We start from the raw sequence: 15,744 nt of genomic DNA, 5'->3' as shown, positions 1-15,744 counted from the left end.
AAAAAAAAAAAAAAAAAGAGAGAGAGAGAAAGAACGCATCCAGTGCCTTCCTCTCTTACCCTCCACCTATTTCTTTGAGGCAGAATCTCTCCTCAAATCTGGGGCTCATGTTTTTTCAGCTGTGTTGCAAGTACCAGATACAAACTCTCTTCTGACTTCCTCATTTACGTACAAGAGTGCACACACACACACACACACACACACTCGCACGCGTGGCTATTGTAATAACAGTAATAAAGTTAAAAGGGAATATGTGTGGAGGGGCTGCTAATTCATCCTAAATTGGATGGCTTCAGTGACAGCAAGTTGTCTCCATCCCCCTCAGAGCTGGGGTTACAAGTATGAATGGAATGCCTAGATTGTTTCATGGCTGCTGCTAGGAACCAAACTTTGGTCTTCTTGATTGGGGGAAAAAATGCTTTTAATCAAACAGCCACCACACTAGTTCCATTATTATTTTAATTTAAGAACTACTTGAAACAGTTGCAAGCAACACAGAAACTCACAGCCCACCCACAAGCTTTTTTTTAAAATGACAAACAACATTAAAGGTTGTGGTTCCTTAAGGGTGTATTTCTCCCCTTTAAATCTACATGAATTATAAGGGTGCATTTAAAAGCAAAATAGGATTATTCTTAACATTTTGTTCTGCAACTTTCTTTTTCTATTTTGTTTTGTTTTGTTTTGTTTTGAGACAAAGTCTCTCTGTATATCCCTGGCTGTCCTTGAACTCACTCTGTAGACCAGGCTGGCCTCGAACTCACAGAGATCCTCACTTGGTAGCCTCTGCCTCCCAAGTGCAGTGATTAAAGTTGTGTACCACCTGCATCTGTAGCAGAGGATGGCCAAGTCGGTAATCAATGGGAGGAGAGGCCTTTGGTCCTGTGAAGGTTCTATGCCCCAGTGTAGGGGAATGCCAGGGCCAGGAAGCGGGAGAGGGTGGGTTGGTTAGCACAGGGAGAGGGAAGAGAACAGGGGTTTCCTTTGGAGGGGAAACCAGGAAAGGGGATATCATTTGAAATGTAAAAAAAGAAAATATCTAGTAAAAAAAAAGTTGTGTAGCACCACTGCCCGGCAAACAACCTTCTTTTATCATAACAACTATATGTTTGCTAGGGAGGTGTGTGATCCTGCTCCAAGCTGGGATTAAGTTGCTTGTGTACCATCAATAGTGGATCAGCATCTATTAAGAATAGCTGTGCTCTTTAATATTTCCATCAAAGCCCTGTGTTGATGAGAGCAGATGCTTTGGATAGGACCTGAGGTTGTAGCCCCAGGCATCTGCCACAACAGTCAAAAGGCTTTGAAGCCAAATCTTTTATCTTGCAGGCTCTTTTCATTTTTATGTGTTGTGTTTACTGTTGACTTTGTGCATGGCTTGGTAGGCGTGGCTCAAACAGCCTAGCCCAATGGTCATGGTGTAGCTGCCAACTGTGGGAACTGTGTGGAGGAATGTGAGAGTTCTGGGAGGGCCAGTGGAGAGTGCGTGCAACCATGGTGGAGGGCCAACTTACTTGTGAGTGAATTAATGCATAAAGTCTTTTTTCCTGAAAATTATGGCCATTAGGAAATACCCCTCTAGGATCCACCAGCCAGTGAAAAGGCATTGTTTACCTTCTAATGCCGCAAATCCCATTGACCAAATAGTTTCCGTGGAAATGAGGGTCAGGAAGCCAAGAGGACCTGTTTTGTTTTGGAGCATAGGTTGAGAACACAGTGATAATATCTAGATATTAATAAAAATACTTTACCAGGGCTGGGGAGGCCACTCAGCCAGCAAAGCATTTGCTGAGCGAGTAAGTCTCAATCCATAGAACTTCCAGACTGAAATCTCAGCACTCCTACAAATCCCTGGAAGCTCATGGGCCTGCGAGTCTGGCATGTGCAACAGCCAGCAGCCAAGATGCTCTGCTGCAAGCACGTCATCGTACTGTGCCAGCACTCAGGGCCTCATGGTTGATCTCCATGACCTCGTCATTTTGCCTGCATGTGTAGTCTTTGAAGAAACTTAGTGGCTTGCTTCCTTGCAGGCAGCTGTCCTTCAGAAAGCCTGATGCCTGGTCGGACACAGCAAGGGCTGACATCTGAGGCTGTTCTCTGGCTTCCACAAAAGTATGGCATGTGTATGTTCATACTTTTTTTTTTATGTTCATACTTTTATACATAAATGTGTGCATGTATACACACACACACACACACACACACACACACACGAGATCAACCTTTACATCTATAGAGGCATGCCTTCCTTTTAATCTCATCTTACACTTGAAATTCAGAGAATAAATTTCCCATGGCCACATAGCCAGTGGATGTTAGAGCCTGTGTGCATGTGAGTTCATATAGATGGGTGTGCATCCTCACGTACATATGGGATGTGATGCATTACAAACACACTTCCTTTCTTCCGCCAACAGATATGCCGTGGACCAGATTCAGCCCGACAGAAATGATTGTTGGGAATCACAGATTTGCACGGTCCACCTGGTGTGGCTTACGCTTTAATGTTTGTAAATGCCAGTCTGGTTTTAGCTGGGTGGGGTGACCTACAGTCAGAAGGTTGCCTTTCTCCATGGGTGACTCCCAGTTTTCCATTAGAGCTGCTGCCCATCCAGAAAGAGAGCTATCTGGTAGAATGGCTAGCTTTCTTCTTGGCCAACATATCTGGGTGTGAGCACTGGATGCCTGTTGTAAAGCTGGCCAGAACAAAGATAGCCCTGGGTGTCAGGCCAGCTCCATCCTGAGGTCACTGGGAAATGGAGCTAGTCCAGGAGAACGAAAGGATAGGAAGGCACCGTGAAACCTCATCATATATTTCAAGAACCAGGTTGGAGACAGCCATAAACAAAACCCAGGGCACTGTGCATGATAGGCTATTACTTTTTGGTTTTGTTTTTTAAGACAGGGTCTCAGTATGTAATTCTGGCTAGCCTGCAACTTGCTGTGTAGACAAGGCTGGTCTTGAACTCACAGAGATTCCCCTGCCTCTATCGTCCGGGTGCTGGGATTGAAAGGCATATGCTACCATGTCTAGCCTGACAGTTTTTGGAGCAGGATCTCACTAAGCTGTTTGAGCTGGCTTTGAACACGCCTTGTGGCCAGGCAATCCTTCATCTTGCCTCTGCCTCTCAAGTAGCTGAGTCTGTGGACCAGTACCACCAGGCCAGACTGGGATGAGCACTGTAATGGCCAGGAGGTGATCCCCTTGGACATCTGTCTCTGAACTTCCCACTTTTATAAGTTTACCAATCATTTTGGATAAGGATTACCTCTCATAAGGATGATCTCATTTTTACTTGATTGCTTCTGTCAAGACCCTCCATTTGACAGAGCTTGCCTCTAGCACACACAAGGCCCTGGGTTCCATCAGCCAGGCATGGCAGTGCTCAGGCTCCCCGTCTGTCACCAGACTTCTCAGCAGATCTCACAAGCTTCTTTTGTGTCTGATTTTAAGAGGAATGGTGCAGTTTAGTCTTTCTCTCATTGGATTGGCTTGGCTTTGCAGTCCTGAGCTTGAACCTAGGGCCTCCTGTGTGCTAGATCAGACATTTACCATTAAGACAACACTCCTAGTGCTGGCCTTTTGAAAACTGCTTGAGAACATTTATTCATGTATGTATGCATATATGTATGTATGTATGTATGTATATGACTGGATATATATGCATGAATGTATATGTATAATATGTGTGTGTATGTGTATATATTATTTTTTGTTTGATTTTGAGACAAGATGTCGCAAGCCCTGGCTGTCCTGGAACTCACTAGGTAGACGGGGCTGGCCTCGAACTCACAGGGATCTTTCCTCCGCCTCCCAAGTGCTGGGATTAAAGGTATGCACTATGCCTACCCTTTATCCCAGTATTTCAGTGACCTTTATCTACAGCTCTGAGGACCTGACAGGAGCCCCTCAGAGGTCAGTGACAGGTGCTCAGTATGTAGCCAATGAAACTCCGATGTTGTTACCTTGGCAATTAAGCTCTTGGTCCCCTGGCCTTTTCTGCTAAGTCTCTTTTAATTTTCAGCAAACATGAAACAGCTTTGGCTTTCTCTTCTTCTTTTTCTTTTAATTCTAAACTACTTGGAACATTGCGTTTCTTGCCCTACCTGTTTTTAAGTGTGTAGGTTGGTGACTTTCAGTGCATCAGTAGTATTGTGGCTCCATTGCCACTGTCAATTCTCCCATCTTCCCAAACTGAAAGTCTACACCCAGTAAAGGCCAACAACCTGTTCTCTGTCTGCTTAGCTCCTGGCAGCACTCTCTACTCCCTGTCTTGGTGAGTGTGACTGGTCTACATCCATAATATGGGAGAATTGCTTTGCTCTCGTGTGTTTGCCTTATTTCAGGTAGTATGTCTTCAAAGTTCATCCATGATACAATGTATCAGAATTGCCTTCCTTTTCAAAGACTGAGTAATGCTTTGTTGTATGTATGTACTTGGCTCTTCCATCTGGCATTAGACATTTAAATCACATCTACTTATTGAGACTAGTGAACGTGACTAGAGAATCTTTATGAGAGCCATATTGGGCTGCTGAGATGACTCAGCAGGTAAAGGCACCTGCCACACAGGCCCGGTGACCTGAGTTTGATCTCCAGGACCCACATAGAGGTGAAAAGAGAAAAGCGATTCCACAGAGCTGTCTTCTGCCCTGCCACCTGCATGCTGTGGCATGCACACCTGTGCACACACAGTATCTGGAATAAAAACCTTGTGATTAACCCTGCCCATGTCTGTTGTAGGAAAGTTAAGTACATAGGCTAGAAAAGTAGGAAATACCTCCTACCCCTTCTCTGGAAATCTAGACAATTTAGAGTTTGGACAAGAGGTAACTGCATTATGGTTTTTGGCTTCTATCTCTCCAGTAGAATTTTGGCTTCTATGTGTGATCATTTTAGGCCTTTTGTTATGAAATTTGAGCCATTTAAAAACTATTGAAATCTCTGAGGTTATTGCATAGCTCCTTATTTGAGCAGCAGACAGCTGCCGGTTGCTGGTGGGCACTTGTGCCAGGCCATGCTGGTCTTAGCATGTTGGTCTCCTTCCAGTGTTGTCAGGATGGTACAATGGGCCTGTTACTGTGGAACAGGCAGAGGGCAAGCCCAAGGCTCCTGCCCCTTTCTGCCCCCAACACATATTTCTAATTGGACTTTCCTCTCCACCCCTTTTAGGCAAATGTCTGCAGACTGCGGCTGACCGTGCCTCCTGAGAATCCAGTGCCACAGCAAACAGAAAAGAAGATTGAGAGGAAAGATCAGGTGAGTCATCTCTGAGCTAGGGCCTGTGGCTGGTCTTGTGCATTAATGTGTTCTTCTCCATCCCTCACCAAGTTGTGTGTTGGCCACTGCTGATGAAAAGGCCCTCAGCCCTCCACAATGCTCTCCCAGCTGCCTGTGCAGCTTGGGCCCCAGCCCTTGTTTCCTGGGAAACACTGTGGCTGTGTGTAGCCTCCTGGCTGTGGGGACACTGGACTTAGCGACAGGTGCTGTGGCAGGGAAAGTGGTTTTTCCTGGAATGGCCCATGTGGTGGAGTCAAAGGGCCTTTTGTGAATTGCTGGGACTGGAGCAACAGGTTGGAGGCCTGGCTCTAGCTGTCAGGAAGAGCCCAGCGGGTAGCTGAGCATGCTTTTGGCTGGATATCAGAGACTTCTGCAGGCATTTTGTGTCATCTCTGAACAAGAGTACTGGCACTGTACAGATAAGCATGACTGTACCTTTGCTGTAGAGGGACTTGCAGTTTTTCAGGCAGGACAGGTATATAAACAAACAATGGGGGGGTCATGTCCCATGTTCCATCTGGGAACATAGAGATAATGCTATGTGACTCTGGCAGGATAGGCTCAAAGAGTAAATGGGAGGTGCTTACCTCTCCACCTGTGGACACCATTTTTCTCATTCCTAAGCAATGACCAGCACATGAGAAATTCATCCATTAGGACTCCAGTGGCGAGAACAGCAGTAAACAAGGCAATGGTTATCACCCACGCAGCTTATATTCCAGTGGGCTGAGAATGAAAGAAAGCAAAATAATGATGTGCTTTCTGGAGGGACAGCGTGGTTGAAAGAGATGGGCATGCGGGAAGACTGGGCAGGCCTTCTGGTGGACAGTTTATATGGACATAAAATGAAATAATAGGTTATAAATTTCATGGGTAGAATTATGAGATTGTGACTTCTTGAAATTCAACCTTCACTTTCGACTTAATCAGCAATGAACCATCCACAAGGAAGCCTCTTGTAGACTGCTAAGAGGCTGATACTGTCCCAGGGTTTATTGTCTGTATCTGTGGTTCTTTTTCTGTGATACTCTTCTCCTCACTTGTTTTGTGTGTGTGCATATGCGTATGCACACGTGTGTGTATGTTTATGTCTTGTCTGTGTGTGCTTGCAATGGCCCGAAGTAAACATTGAGTGTCTTTCAGTTGCTTTTCACCATATTTATTCGTCTGTCTGTCAGTCTGTCTCTCTCTTCTTCAGGTTTCTTCACATTTTATTTTACACATAAGAGTTTTCTGCCTGTGTGTATGTACATATGGGCAACACATGTGTGCCTGGGGCCCTCAGAAGTCAGAAGAGGATGTTGGAACTGAAGTTGTGGATGGTTATGGACCACCAATGTGGGTGCTGGGATCTGCACTGGGGTCTTCTACAAGAGCAACAAGTGAGCTATCTCTCTAGCCTACATTTTCTTTCTCAGATAGGGTCTATGACTGTCCTGGAACTCACTATGTAGAACAGTCTGTCCTCAAACTCACAAAGATCTTACCTGCTTCTGACTCCTGTGTGCCAAGATTAAAGGCATGCACTATTATATCTGGTCTCATTTCTTGATATGGGGGTCTCTCACCGAACCGAAAGCTTATTGATTTGCTATAGACCTCCTGGGATTTTTTTTCCTCTCTCCTTCCTCTTACCCCTGTTTTGTCTGTCTGTCTGTCTGTCTGTCTGTCTGTCTGTCTATCTGTCTTTTTGTTTGTTTAATGTGGTTGCTGACCCAAACTCAGATTCTCATGATTGCACAGCAAGTCCTTCACCAACTGAGCCATTTCCCCAGCTCCCTCTTCTTCACTTTCTACCACAGACAAGTTACCAGGGCTGATGCAAATGGCAAGTGACAGGCAGAGGAAGTAGGGAGGAGGGAAGATGGAGTTAAAGCCAGAGAGCCATGAGAGAATGGAGGAGAGGAAGTGCCTCACCAACAGCACCTGGGAGGACATTCCTGGAGATGAGGAGGACAAGCTAGACCTGAGGCACCTGGTTTCAGAAGTCCAGGTAGCACCAGGAAGGGCCTAGCCAGGGCTGTAGGAACTGATTTTACTTTTTATTAAATATGTGCTTATTTTTATTTTATGTGTATGTGTGTTTAGCCTGTATGTGTGTCTGTGGAGCACATGCATTTAGAGTCCATGGAAGAGGGTGTCAGATCCCTGGAACTGGAGTTACAAATGGTTGTGAGATGCAGTGTGGGTGCTGGGAATCTAATCCGGGTCCTCTGGAAGAGCAGAAGATGCTCTTAACCACTGAGCCATCTCTCTAGTCCTGATATCTCTTTCTGGTTAAAATGGCCATAGCTTGAACACCAAAAAGACTTAAGATTTGTACAAGTTAAGTAGCCCCAGCCTTTTGCGTTGTTCCTTTGTGGAATAGCCCTGGCTGTCCAGGAACTTGCTTTGTAGATCAGGCTGAGCTCAAACTCACAGAGATCTACTTTCCTCTGTCTCCTGAATGCTGGGATTAAAGGTTTTCACCACCAATGCCTAGCTAAATAGCTGCAATCTTAGGAGCCCCTTTATGAGTTGGATCTGGGAACATTTTGGATTTTGAATTTTGGCATATATATATGTGTATATATATACACATATATATATATATATACATGTATGTATATATGTATAAAATACACACACACACACACACACACACATATACATAATACAACCCAGCATTACCAGCAGATGACAACCCTGTAAGGGGACTTCCGAAGTGAAGTGATTAAGAAGTACACGCAATACCTGTGTAATCTCCAGACTGAAGATAATGATTTAACTGAATTAATGACAAGGACACAGGAAGGTCCAAAATACAGGACATTCTACAGAACAATTGACCACAATCCCTCCCATGAATTTGACGATATTAAAAACAAGATGAATTTCTGTTGTGAGAAAGATAGATTAAGATACCGAATATGAAATGTTATAAGTGAACTTTGGTTAGATCTTGGCCCAAAAATTTGTAGCAGACATGTTAATATACTTCTCAGATTTAGAATATGAGCCATATATTAGCTATTGAATGAATTTCATTTTTATGTATGTGAAATATGATTGAAGATTTCTTTCAGCTTCCCCACAGCTATGGACATAAATGCTTGGTAGCTACATTCATACCTTTTTTCATTACTGTGGCAAACTGGCAAAAAGATCTTGAGGAGGGAAGTGTTACTTTGGGCCAATGGTTTGATGGTACTGACCATGGTGGGGCAGAAGCCATGGTGGCAGGAACCCGAGGCAGCTGGCCAGAGTGCATCTGCCGGCAGGAAGAAGAGAGATGGAAACTGGAGCTCAGCTTTCTCCTCTCATGGGTTGCTTCCATACACAGTTAGGATGGGGATTTTTACCTCAGTTTACCCAATCCAGAAGCTCCCTCACAGATGTACCTAGTACTTGATGTCCTAGTGATCCTAGATCCTGTCAAATTGACAGTCAATGTTAACCATTGAAGTGTCAAAGCTTATAACACCAACAAGAGCAAGGGGCAGTGGGGCTTCAGCCACTGGGCTCTTGTGATGACCAGGATTGGATGGGATCCTCTTGTTGAGGGAACATCATCTGCTCTCCCTTGTGTCCTTACTCTCACTGTCCCTGTTAGAGCTGATGGCATCTGGGAAAGTTTGAGGAAGAAGCAAAGTCCAGACTGAGTGACAGGACCAGGGTGTGGTGGTTGTGTCCATGGGCATGGTAGAGCAATAGGGAATGTGGTGTTTCTGAGACCAGCAGTGGGGGAAGGGTACCCTGGAATGGGTGTTCTCATAGAAGAACCAAACATTCCCAAGGAAAGGGCTGGAGTGCTTAGCTGCAGATCATACTCAAGCTATCTTGAGTCTTGAAGAATGCTTTCCAAATTGGTTAAGGCAATGACTTTGTCTTTTCTTTTACTGTAACTAAAACCAGGCACCACTTTTATTTACAGAAAGAGAAAGTGTCAAAAGTCAAAATGAAAATTACAAATAGTTTTATGTAAATTGCTAAGGACACGTCCACAGTATCATTTTATCAGAGCTCATGTGAGTATTGCTATAACTTGCACTAGAGGTCAGAAGATTTTTATGACAGATACTCATTCAGTGGGAAATAACCCATTTGGGGAGAAAAAGTTCATGGCAGAATATACATGTTGTGTATTTCACCACAATAATCTCAACTCCATATTGATTACAATTAGATGAAAGTAACATTTGGACTCTGAGCAGTCAGCAGAGAGCTCTCTTTTACAAAAGTCCATGCGGTGGAGGGTGGAGAGGACTGGCGAGGTGGTTAGCTGGTAAAGACCTTCCACGAAGCCTGGCAACCTGAGCTTGGTCCCAAGGACCTGTGTGGTAGAAGGTGATCTGACCCCTCAAAGTGTCCTTTTTTTCTTCCACGTGTACATCATGGCATGTGCATACCTCCACACATACACACACACATATGCATTAAATAAATATTTAAACATTTAAAGGAAATGACAAATGAAAGAAACCAGATTCTACATCCTTGAGAAGCCACGGAATAGCTTTAGACTTTAACAGGAAGGATCCTTGCTGGGAGATTATATCCCATAAAGGAGGAAGACATACAAGGGAATAATCCTGCTTCATAATTGAGTCACATAAAAGTGACATAAGCTGGCGGACTAGGAAAGGGCAGGCCATTCTTTCAGTGGTGCAATTCCCAACTACCTTAATAATCAGAAAGATAGTATAAGTCTAACTATTTTGGGCTAAGTTTTATTACCCACTCTAAGTCCAAGTATAGGCTTTTGGATTTATTTACTTTTTTTTTCTAGGAGATACTTTCTCACATTTCCCTGGGCAAAGTGGCTATTCTTCTGAGACATCACTGAAAAGATTAAAAGAGCCCCAGCCTTCACAAATATTACTGTTAGGAGCAATTTGTCAGTTGACAAAGGGGGGATGCTAAGAATAATGATTTGAAAAACCTCAACATTAAACACATGCACACACACACACACACACACACACACACACACACACACACGCATGCGAGCACACACACACACACACATACACACACACACACACACAAACATGAACTCTCAGGAACAACCAAGCTCAGAGGAGCTCAAGAGCTGTGCTCCTTTGATGCTTCCTGTATGGGCTCAGGTGTGATGAGATCCTAAGTGTCCGTAACAGTCTGTTGACTCACTGCCGAAGAACTGGGGTAGAGAGGAGGGTGAGGCTGGCTGTGTCCCCAGGACTGAAGCTCTTGGGTGGTGGCAGTGGGGAAGATAGTGATTTTGACACCGTGTCCTGGCTGGATTCCTGGGCTTGAGTCACTGGGAGTAGGGTTCACACACCAACCAGGGTTCCCTGGAGGAGCTGCTTCTTCTGATGTGGTTGCAATGCGTCTGCCCCTCCCTAGGAGGCACAAAATTGCAAGGTGCCCAACATTCTGGATGATCTTCACAGCTCGATGACTTTGGTTCCTTTGAAGGGGAATCCATGGTTTGTCAAGCCAGGGATTAGGGCTGGATAGGACACGGAAGTCTGAAGATATCAAATGGCCTGACTGACTTCTAATGACGTGAAACTTCCCAGAGGACTTCCTGACTCTTAGAGCTGGAGCTGCCTGAGGGCAGCAGGGCCTTAGTCACTGACACTGGCACAGCAGATACCAGTGGGCAGCTGGCCAGACGTAGACCCACTGCCTGCTGGCTCTTCTTGGTTCATCGTAGAGAGGAATTCTTCACAGCTCAGAAGAATTGAAGAGGGCACATTTTGCCCTGTTGCATGGGAGTCCCCTGGGAAGATGCTCCAGGCAAGTTCAATAGTCAGTACTTTTCTTGGAGTTGTGGGACAAAGGGATGTATTGGAGAGGCTTTCTAACCCCAGAGCAGATCAACCATAGCATTTTAGTAAAAGTGCTGTGCATAGAGATATAGACTGATAATCACCGTGCTAAAGAGGCACAGACAGGTGGGTCCCTGGAGTTTGCTGGCCAGCCAGTCCAACCTAATTGGTGAGCTCCAGGTCAATAAGAAAAACTTTTCTCAAAGGTAGTAGACAATGTTCTTGAGGGTGACACATAAGGTCACTCTAGCCTCTGCACACATATGTGTGTGCCTCCCCAATATATGAACATGAACACTTTTAAAAGTAAAGTAAGCCGGGTGATGGTAGTGCACGCCTTTAATCCCAGCACTTGGGAGGCAGAGGCAGGTGGATCTCTGTGAATTCCAAGCCTTCCTAGTCTACAGAGTGAGTTCTAAGATAGCCAGGGTCACACAGAGAAACCCTGTCTCAAAAAACCCTAGATAGATAGATAGATAGATAGATAGATAGATAGATAGATAGATAGATAGATAGATAGATAGACAGACAGACAGACAGACAGACAGATAGATAGAGAATGAGTGATTGTAGTGTTCTCAGTATCTGGCCTTTGAGGTATTCTAAGGAGACATAACCTGATCTATGAGGATAGAAGGTGAAAGATGGTGATACTGTCTCTCCTGAGTCCATGTGTGTATTGTGATTCTCCTCCCGTGTGATATCACTGGTTGGGCCCTGCCAACTCACCCTCATGGACTTCACCCACCTAAACCAAGCCCAGTAAGCTGCTAAGGTTCTTTCTCATGCTTGCAGTGTCTTCTTAGCTGTCTGTCTCTATTTACCCAGACATCCTGTCCCTCCAGGCTCAACAAGTGGTTCACTTCTCCAATGAGACCTTCCCTGTCTGTCCTGTGCTACCATGATCAGGCCTCCCACAAGCTCCAGGTCCCCTCCTGCCCTTCTTGTTTTACCTGTAGTGTTCTTAGCAAAGAAATGCCATAGGAATAGATAGACAGTTCTGTAAATATTTGGATGTGAAAATGACATTGAGTTAGCATAGAAACACACAGATAGAAACACACAGAGCAAGAAGGCGTTGACTGTTCTGTCCTTGTAGAGCCTTGCTCTCTCCACACAGTAGGTGTTTAGCGATGATCAGTTTCAGAAGTTGCCATAACAATGCTGTACATGGGCTGAACAATAGAATTTTGTTGTTGCCTAGTTCTGAGGACTAGAAGCCTGGGATGGAGGCAGGCCCACATTCCTTATGGAGGCTCTGAGGCCCTTCTTTAAACTCATCCAAAGTCTGGCGCTTCTGGTCAGTCCTTGTCTCGTGGCTGTGTGATTGCTGTCTTCACAGATGTAGCTCTTCCTGTGTGCACCTCCATGTCTAGCCAGATTCCCTCCTTTTTGTAAGGATCCTGGTGATAGTGGAGTCGAGTTCACTTTAACAACCCCATTTTAAGTTGATCCCATCTCTAGGGAAGATCAGATTTTGAGTTGCTAGCAGTTAAGACCCCAACATATTTTTTTATTGGGAAGTGACACAGTTCAACCCATGGCAAGTTTTTTAAATTGTGCGAGCAACTCAGATGGACTAGCTTTTTGTTTTCTTTTTACTTTTTATTTGTCTGCTTGTCTCTTTGTTTCATGTAGCTGGGGCTGGCTTTGAACTCCTGCTCCTCTTTGCCCTTTCTCCCGAGGGCTGGGATTATAGGTGTGTGCCACAGCCTCCAGCTTTTTATTTGTATACTGAACATAAAAACGTGGAGGAAGGGATGATAGTTTCTTATGGTCACAGATTTCATTTGGAAGAATTGATTGATGTGGAATGTTTTTAAATATGGCTAAACTTTAGGAATAAAATTGGTAGTAGATCATTTTGAAATTAAATACTGGCATCTGTCATTTTCAAAGAACTCTGTAATTCTCTGAAGGTCTTTATCCATATTTCTGCCCAAATCTGTAACCCTGTGTGTGAACACACACACACACACACACACACACACACACACACACACAGAGAGAGAGAGAGAGAGACAAAGACAGAGACAGAGACAGAGACAGACAGAGAAAGAGAGACAGAGACAGAGGCAGAGGAGAGAGAAAGGGATGGGAGGGAGGGAGAGGAAGGAAAGAGGGGGTTTCAGGGAGGAAGGGAGGGAGGGGGAAGGGAGAGAGAGAGAGAGAGAGAGAGAGAGAGAGAGAGAGAGAGAGAGAGAGAGAGAGAGAGAGAGAGAGAGAGAGAGAGAGAGAGAGAGAGAGAGAGAGAGAGAGAGAAAGAGAGTGAGAGAAAGAGAGTGAGGGAGAAAGAGAGAGAAGGAGAGGGAGAGGGAGAGGGAGAGAGAACCAATACTAGTTATGACAGATCTATTAGGTTGAACCAGAATGTATCTGCATAGTCTTGGATCTGGTTGGAGCTGGTTCTGTGATCATCATGAGCAAAATCTTGTGCATATTAATAGGCTAGCTAGAAGAGACACTGCTATGAGAAGCTACTAACACATAGGAAGGACATTATGCATCCTTCAGTGACAGATAGTTACTCTGTTTTGAGACTTTGAGGAGCTAAGTGAGGGAGAGAGGCTGTGCATGTGGGTGCAGAGTCCAGGGCTTCTGGAGCCTAGAGTGTGTCAGAGGAGGAAACCCTCGCCAGCAGATTTTATAGCCCTTTTCCTTTAAAAGCCTGGATGAGCAAGCCTGCTGGTTCTTGCCCTTAGAGAGCCTGTTTATACAACATCCTGGCTGTTGCCAGGTGAGTGGGTGAACTGCCATGATTCACGGCTGCAGCTGGGGCTGGGCTGCCTCCTTGAGAGTGCAGGGGCTGTGTCTGCTGCTCAACGAACAGGTCTGAGGTGCTGGTCCTGGATCCTTCACTAACTCTGCAGGGCTCCTATTCCAAACCCTCTTGAAGGCACCCAGGCTCCTCTTCTAGAACACAGGAGTATACACCTCTTCCCCCTCCCCAACTGTGGAACTCTCTATTCACATTGATACACATACATGAAATAATGTCAGAGCAGTGTCTCAAGGGAGGGACTATTCTTGAGGTTAACACCAGAGGTTGTCCACTCAGGCCTCTACATGTGCACATACACACAGACACACACACATACACATACACAGACACACAGATACACATAGACACAGACACACACACAGACACACACATATACACATATACACACACAGACACAGACACACACACACACACACAGACACACAGACACATACAGACACACACACACAAATACACACACAAAGACACACAGACACAGACACACACATACACACACACATACACACATATACACAGACACACACACAGACACACATACACACAGACACACAGACACATACACACATATGCATACTGACCTGCACCCACATGTACCCCTGCCAACATATGAACACACGTATGTACACACATTCCATCCTCCCCAAGTTTATTGAATGTCTGTCTATTCTGAGTATCGAGATGCAGCTGCGAAACTACTAGACACACTCCCTGCCTTTGTGGAGTTTGTTATGTTGTCAGATCACATCCTTTAATTTAAGAGGTGAAAAGTCTAATTTCCCATCCCTAGCCTAACTTAATCCAATGGCCAGTGAATTCCTCAGGCTGTTTTGTAGAATTTTGGACTGGGTTACTTTTTGTGACTTCTCATCCTGTTCCAGCCCAAGGGAAACAGCTGTAGCCAGAGCCTGAGCCTGAGGTAGGTTCTGAGCTGCAGGTGCTCATGAGAAGTCACGGATCACAGCCTCTCCCTGTGCGCTGCTGTATGTACCTGCTCTTAACCCTGACCCGTGTTACGTAGGGTTTATAGAATTGTGCGAGTTGTCTCCGTTCCCTACCGTGGCAGGAACTTTCTTTTCATCTCAACACTTATAGGGCTTTAGTTTTCAAGGAGCTTTGCCTGGCATTGTTCATATTCATATTCATAATATTTTCATAATATAATATTCATAATATATCATGTTCATAAGGGGTTCATAACAATAATCGGTCTGGCATATACATATTCTTTTTTAAAAGATTTGACTTATTATTTTAAGGTGTGTATGTGTGTGTTCACATGGATAACAGTGCTCTTGGAATCAGAAGAGGGCATCCAGTTGCTTAGAGCCGGAGATACAGCTGGTGATGAGCTGCTCCATATGGACGGGTGCTAAGAACTTTACCTGGGTCTGCTAACTGAGTAGTATATGCTCTTAACCACTGAGCCATCTCTCTAGCCCCAAACACATATTATATGTTTTGTTTTCTACATCTATTTCACATGCACACACTCTCTTTGTGTCTCTGTCTCCGTTCTCTTTCTTTCCCTCTCTCTGTGTGATGATGCAGTGGTCAGAGGACAAGCTGCAGGAGTCCATTATTTCCTTCTGTCACGTGGATCCAGGAACACTCAGGATTTCAGGTTAAGTAGCAAGCACCTTTCCTAGCTGAGCCATCTTGGTAGCCTCCATATGTAATTTAAAACTTGATATTTAAAAGATACAAAGCAGTATTCTAAAGCTTCAAAAAATCTTTTAACTGAGGAGAGTTATGTGCTTCTAGCCTTTGCCTCAGCCTCAACAGCCCTCCCCCATGGCCAGCCCCCCCCTTGGTCAGGGCCCCCTCCACCCATGGTCAGGGCCCCCTCCCCCATGGCCAGCCCCCCCATGGTCAGGGCCCCCTCCACCCAT

The 15,744-nt window shown here is 45.0% G+C and overlaps 1 protein-coding gene across 2 annotated transcripts in view; it reads left to right on the top strand.

The window, feature by feature from the left end:
* Positions 1 to 15,744, top strand: part of Myzap (myocardial zonula adherens protein) — an 89,743-nt gene that overhangs the window by 8,700 nt on the left and 65,299 nt on the right. For both annotated transcript variants that reach the window (XM_031343879.1, XM_031343880.1), the window contains exon 2: positions 5,174 to 5,260. In XM_031343879.1, the coding sequence (XP_031199739.1) occupies positions 5,174 to 5,260 (87 nt within the window). The remainder of the gene's footprint in view (positions 1 to 5,173; positions 5,261 to 15,744) is intronic.

The sequence above is a fragment of the Mastomys coucha genome, unplaced genomic scaffold (genome assembly GCF_008632895.1).
Source record: "Mastomys coucha isolate ucsf_1 unplaced genomic scaffold, UCSF_Mcou_1 pScaffold23, whole genome shotgun sequence".
NCBI classification, from domain to species: Eukaryota; Metazoa; Chordata; class Mammalia; order Rodentia; family Muridae; genus Mastomys; species Mastomys coucha.
The sequence above is the reverse complement of the archived record's forward strand: the minus strand, read 5'-3'. Positions and strand labels throughout refer to the sequence as shown.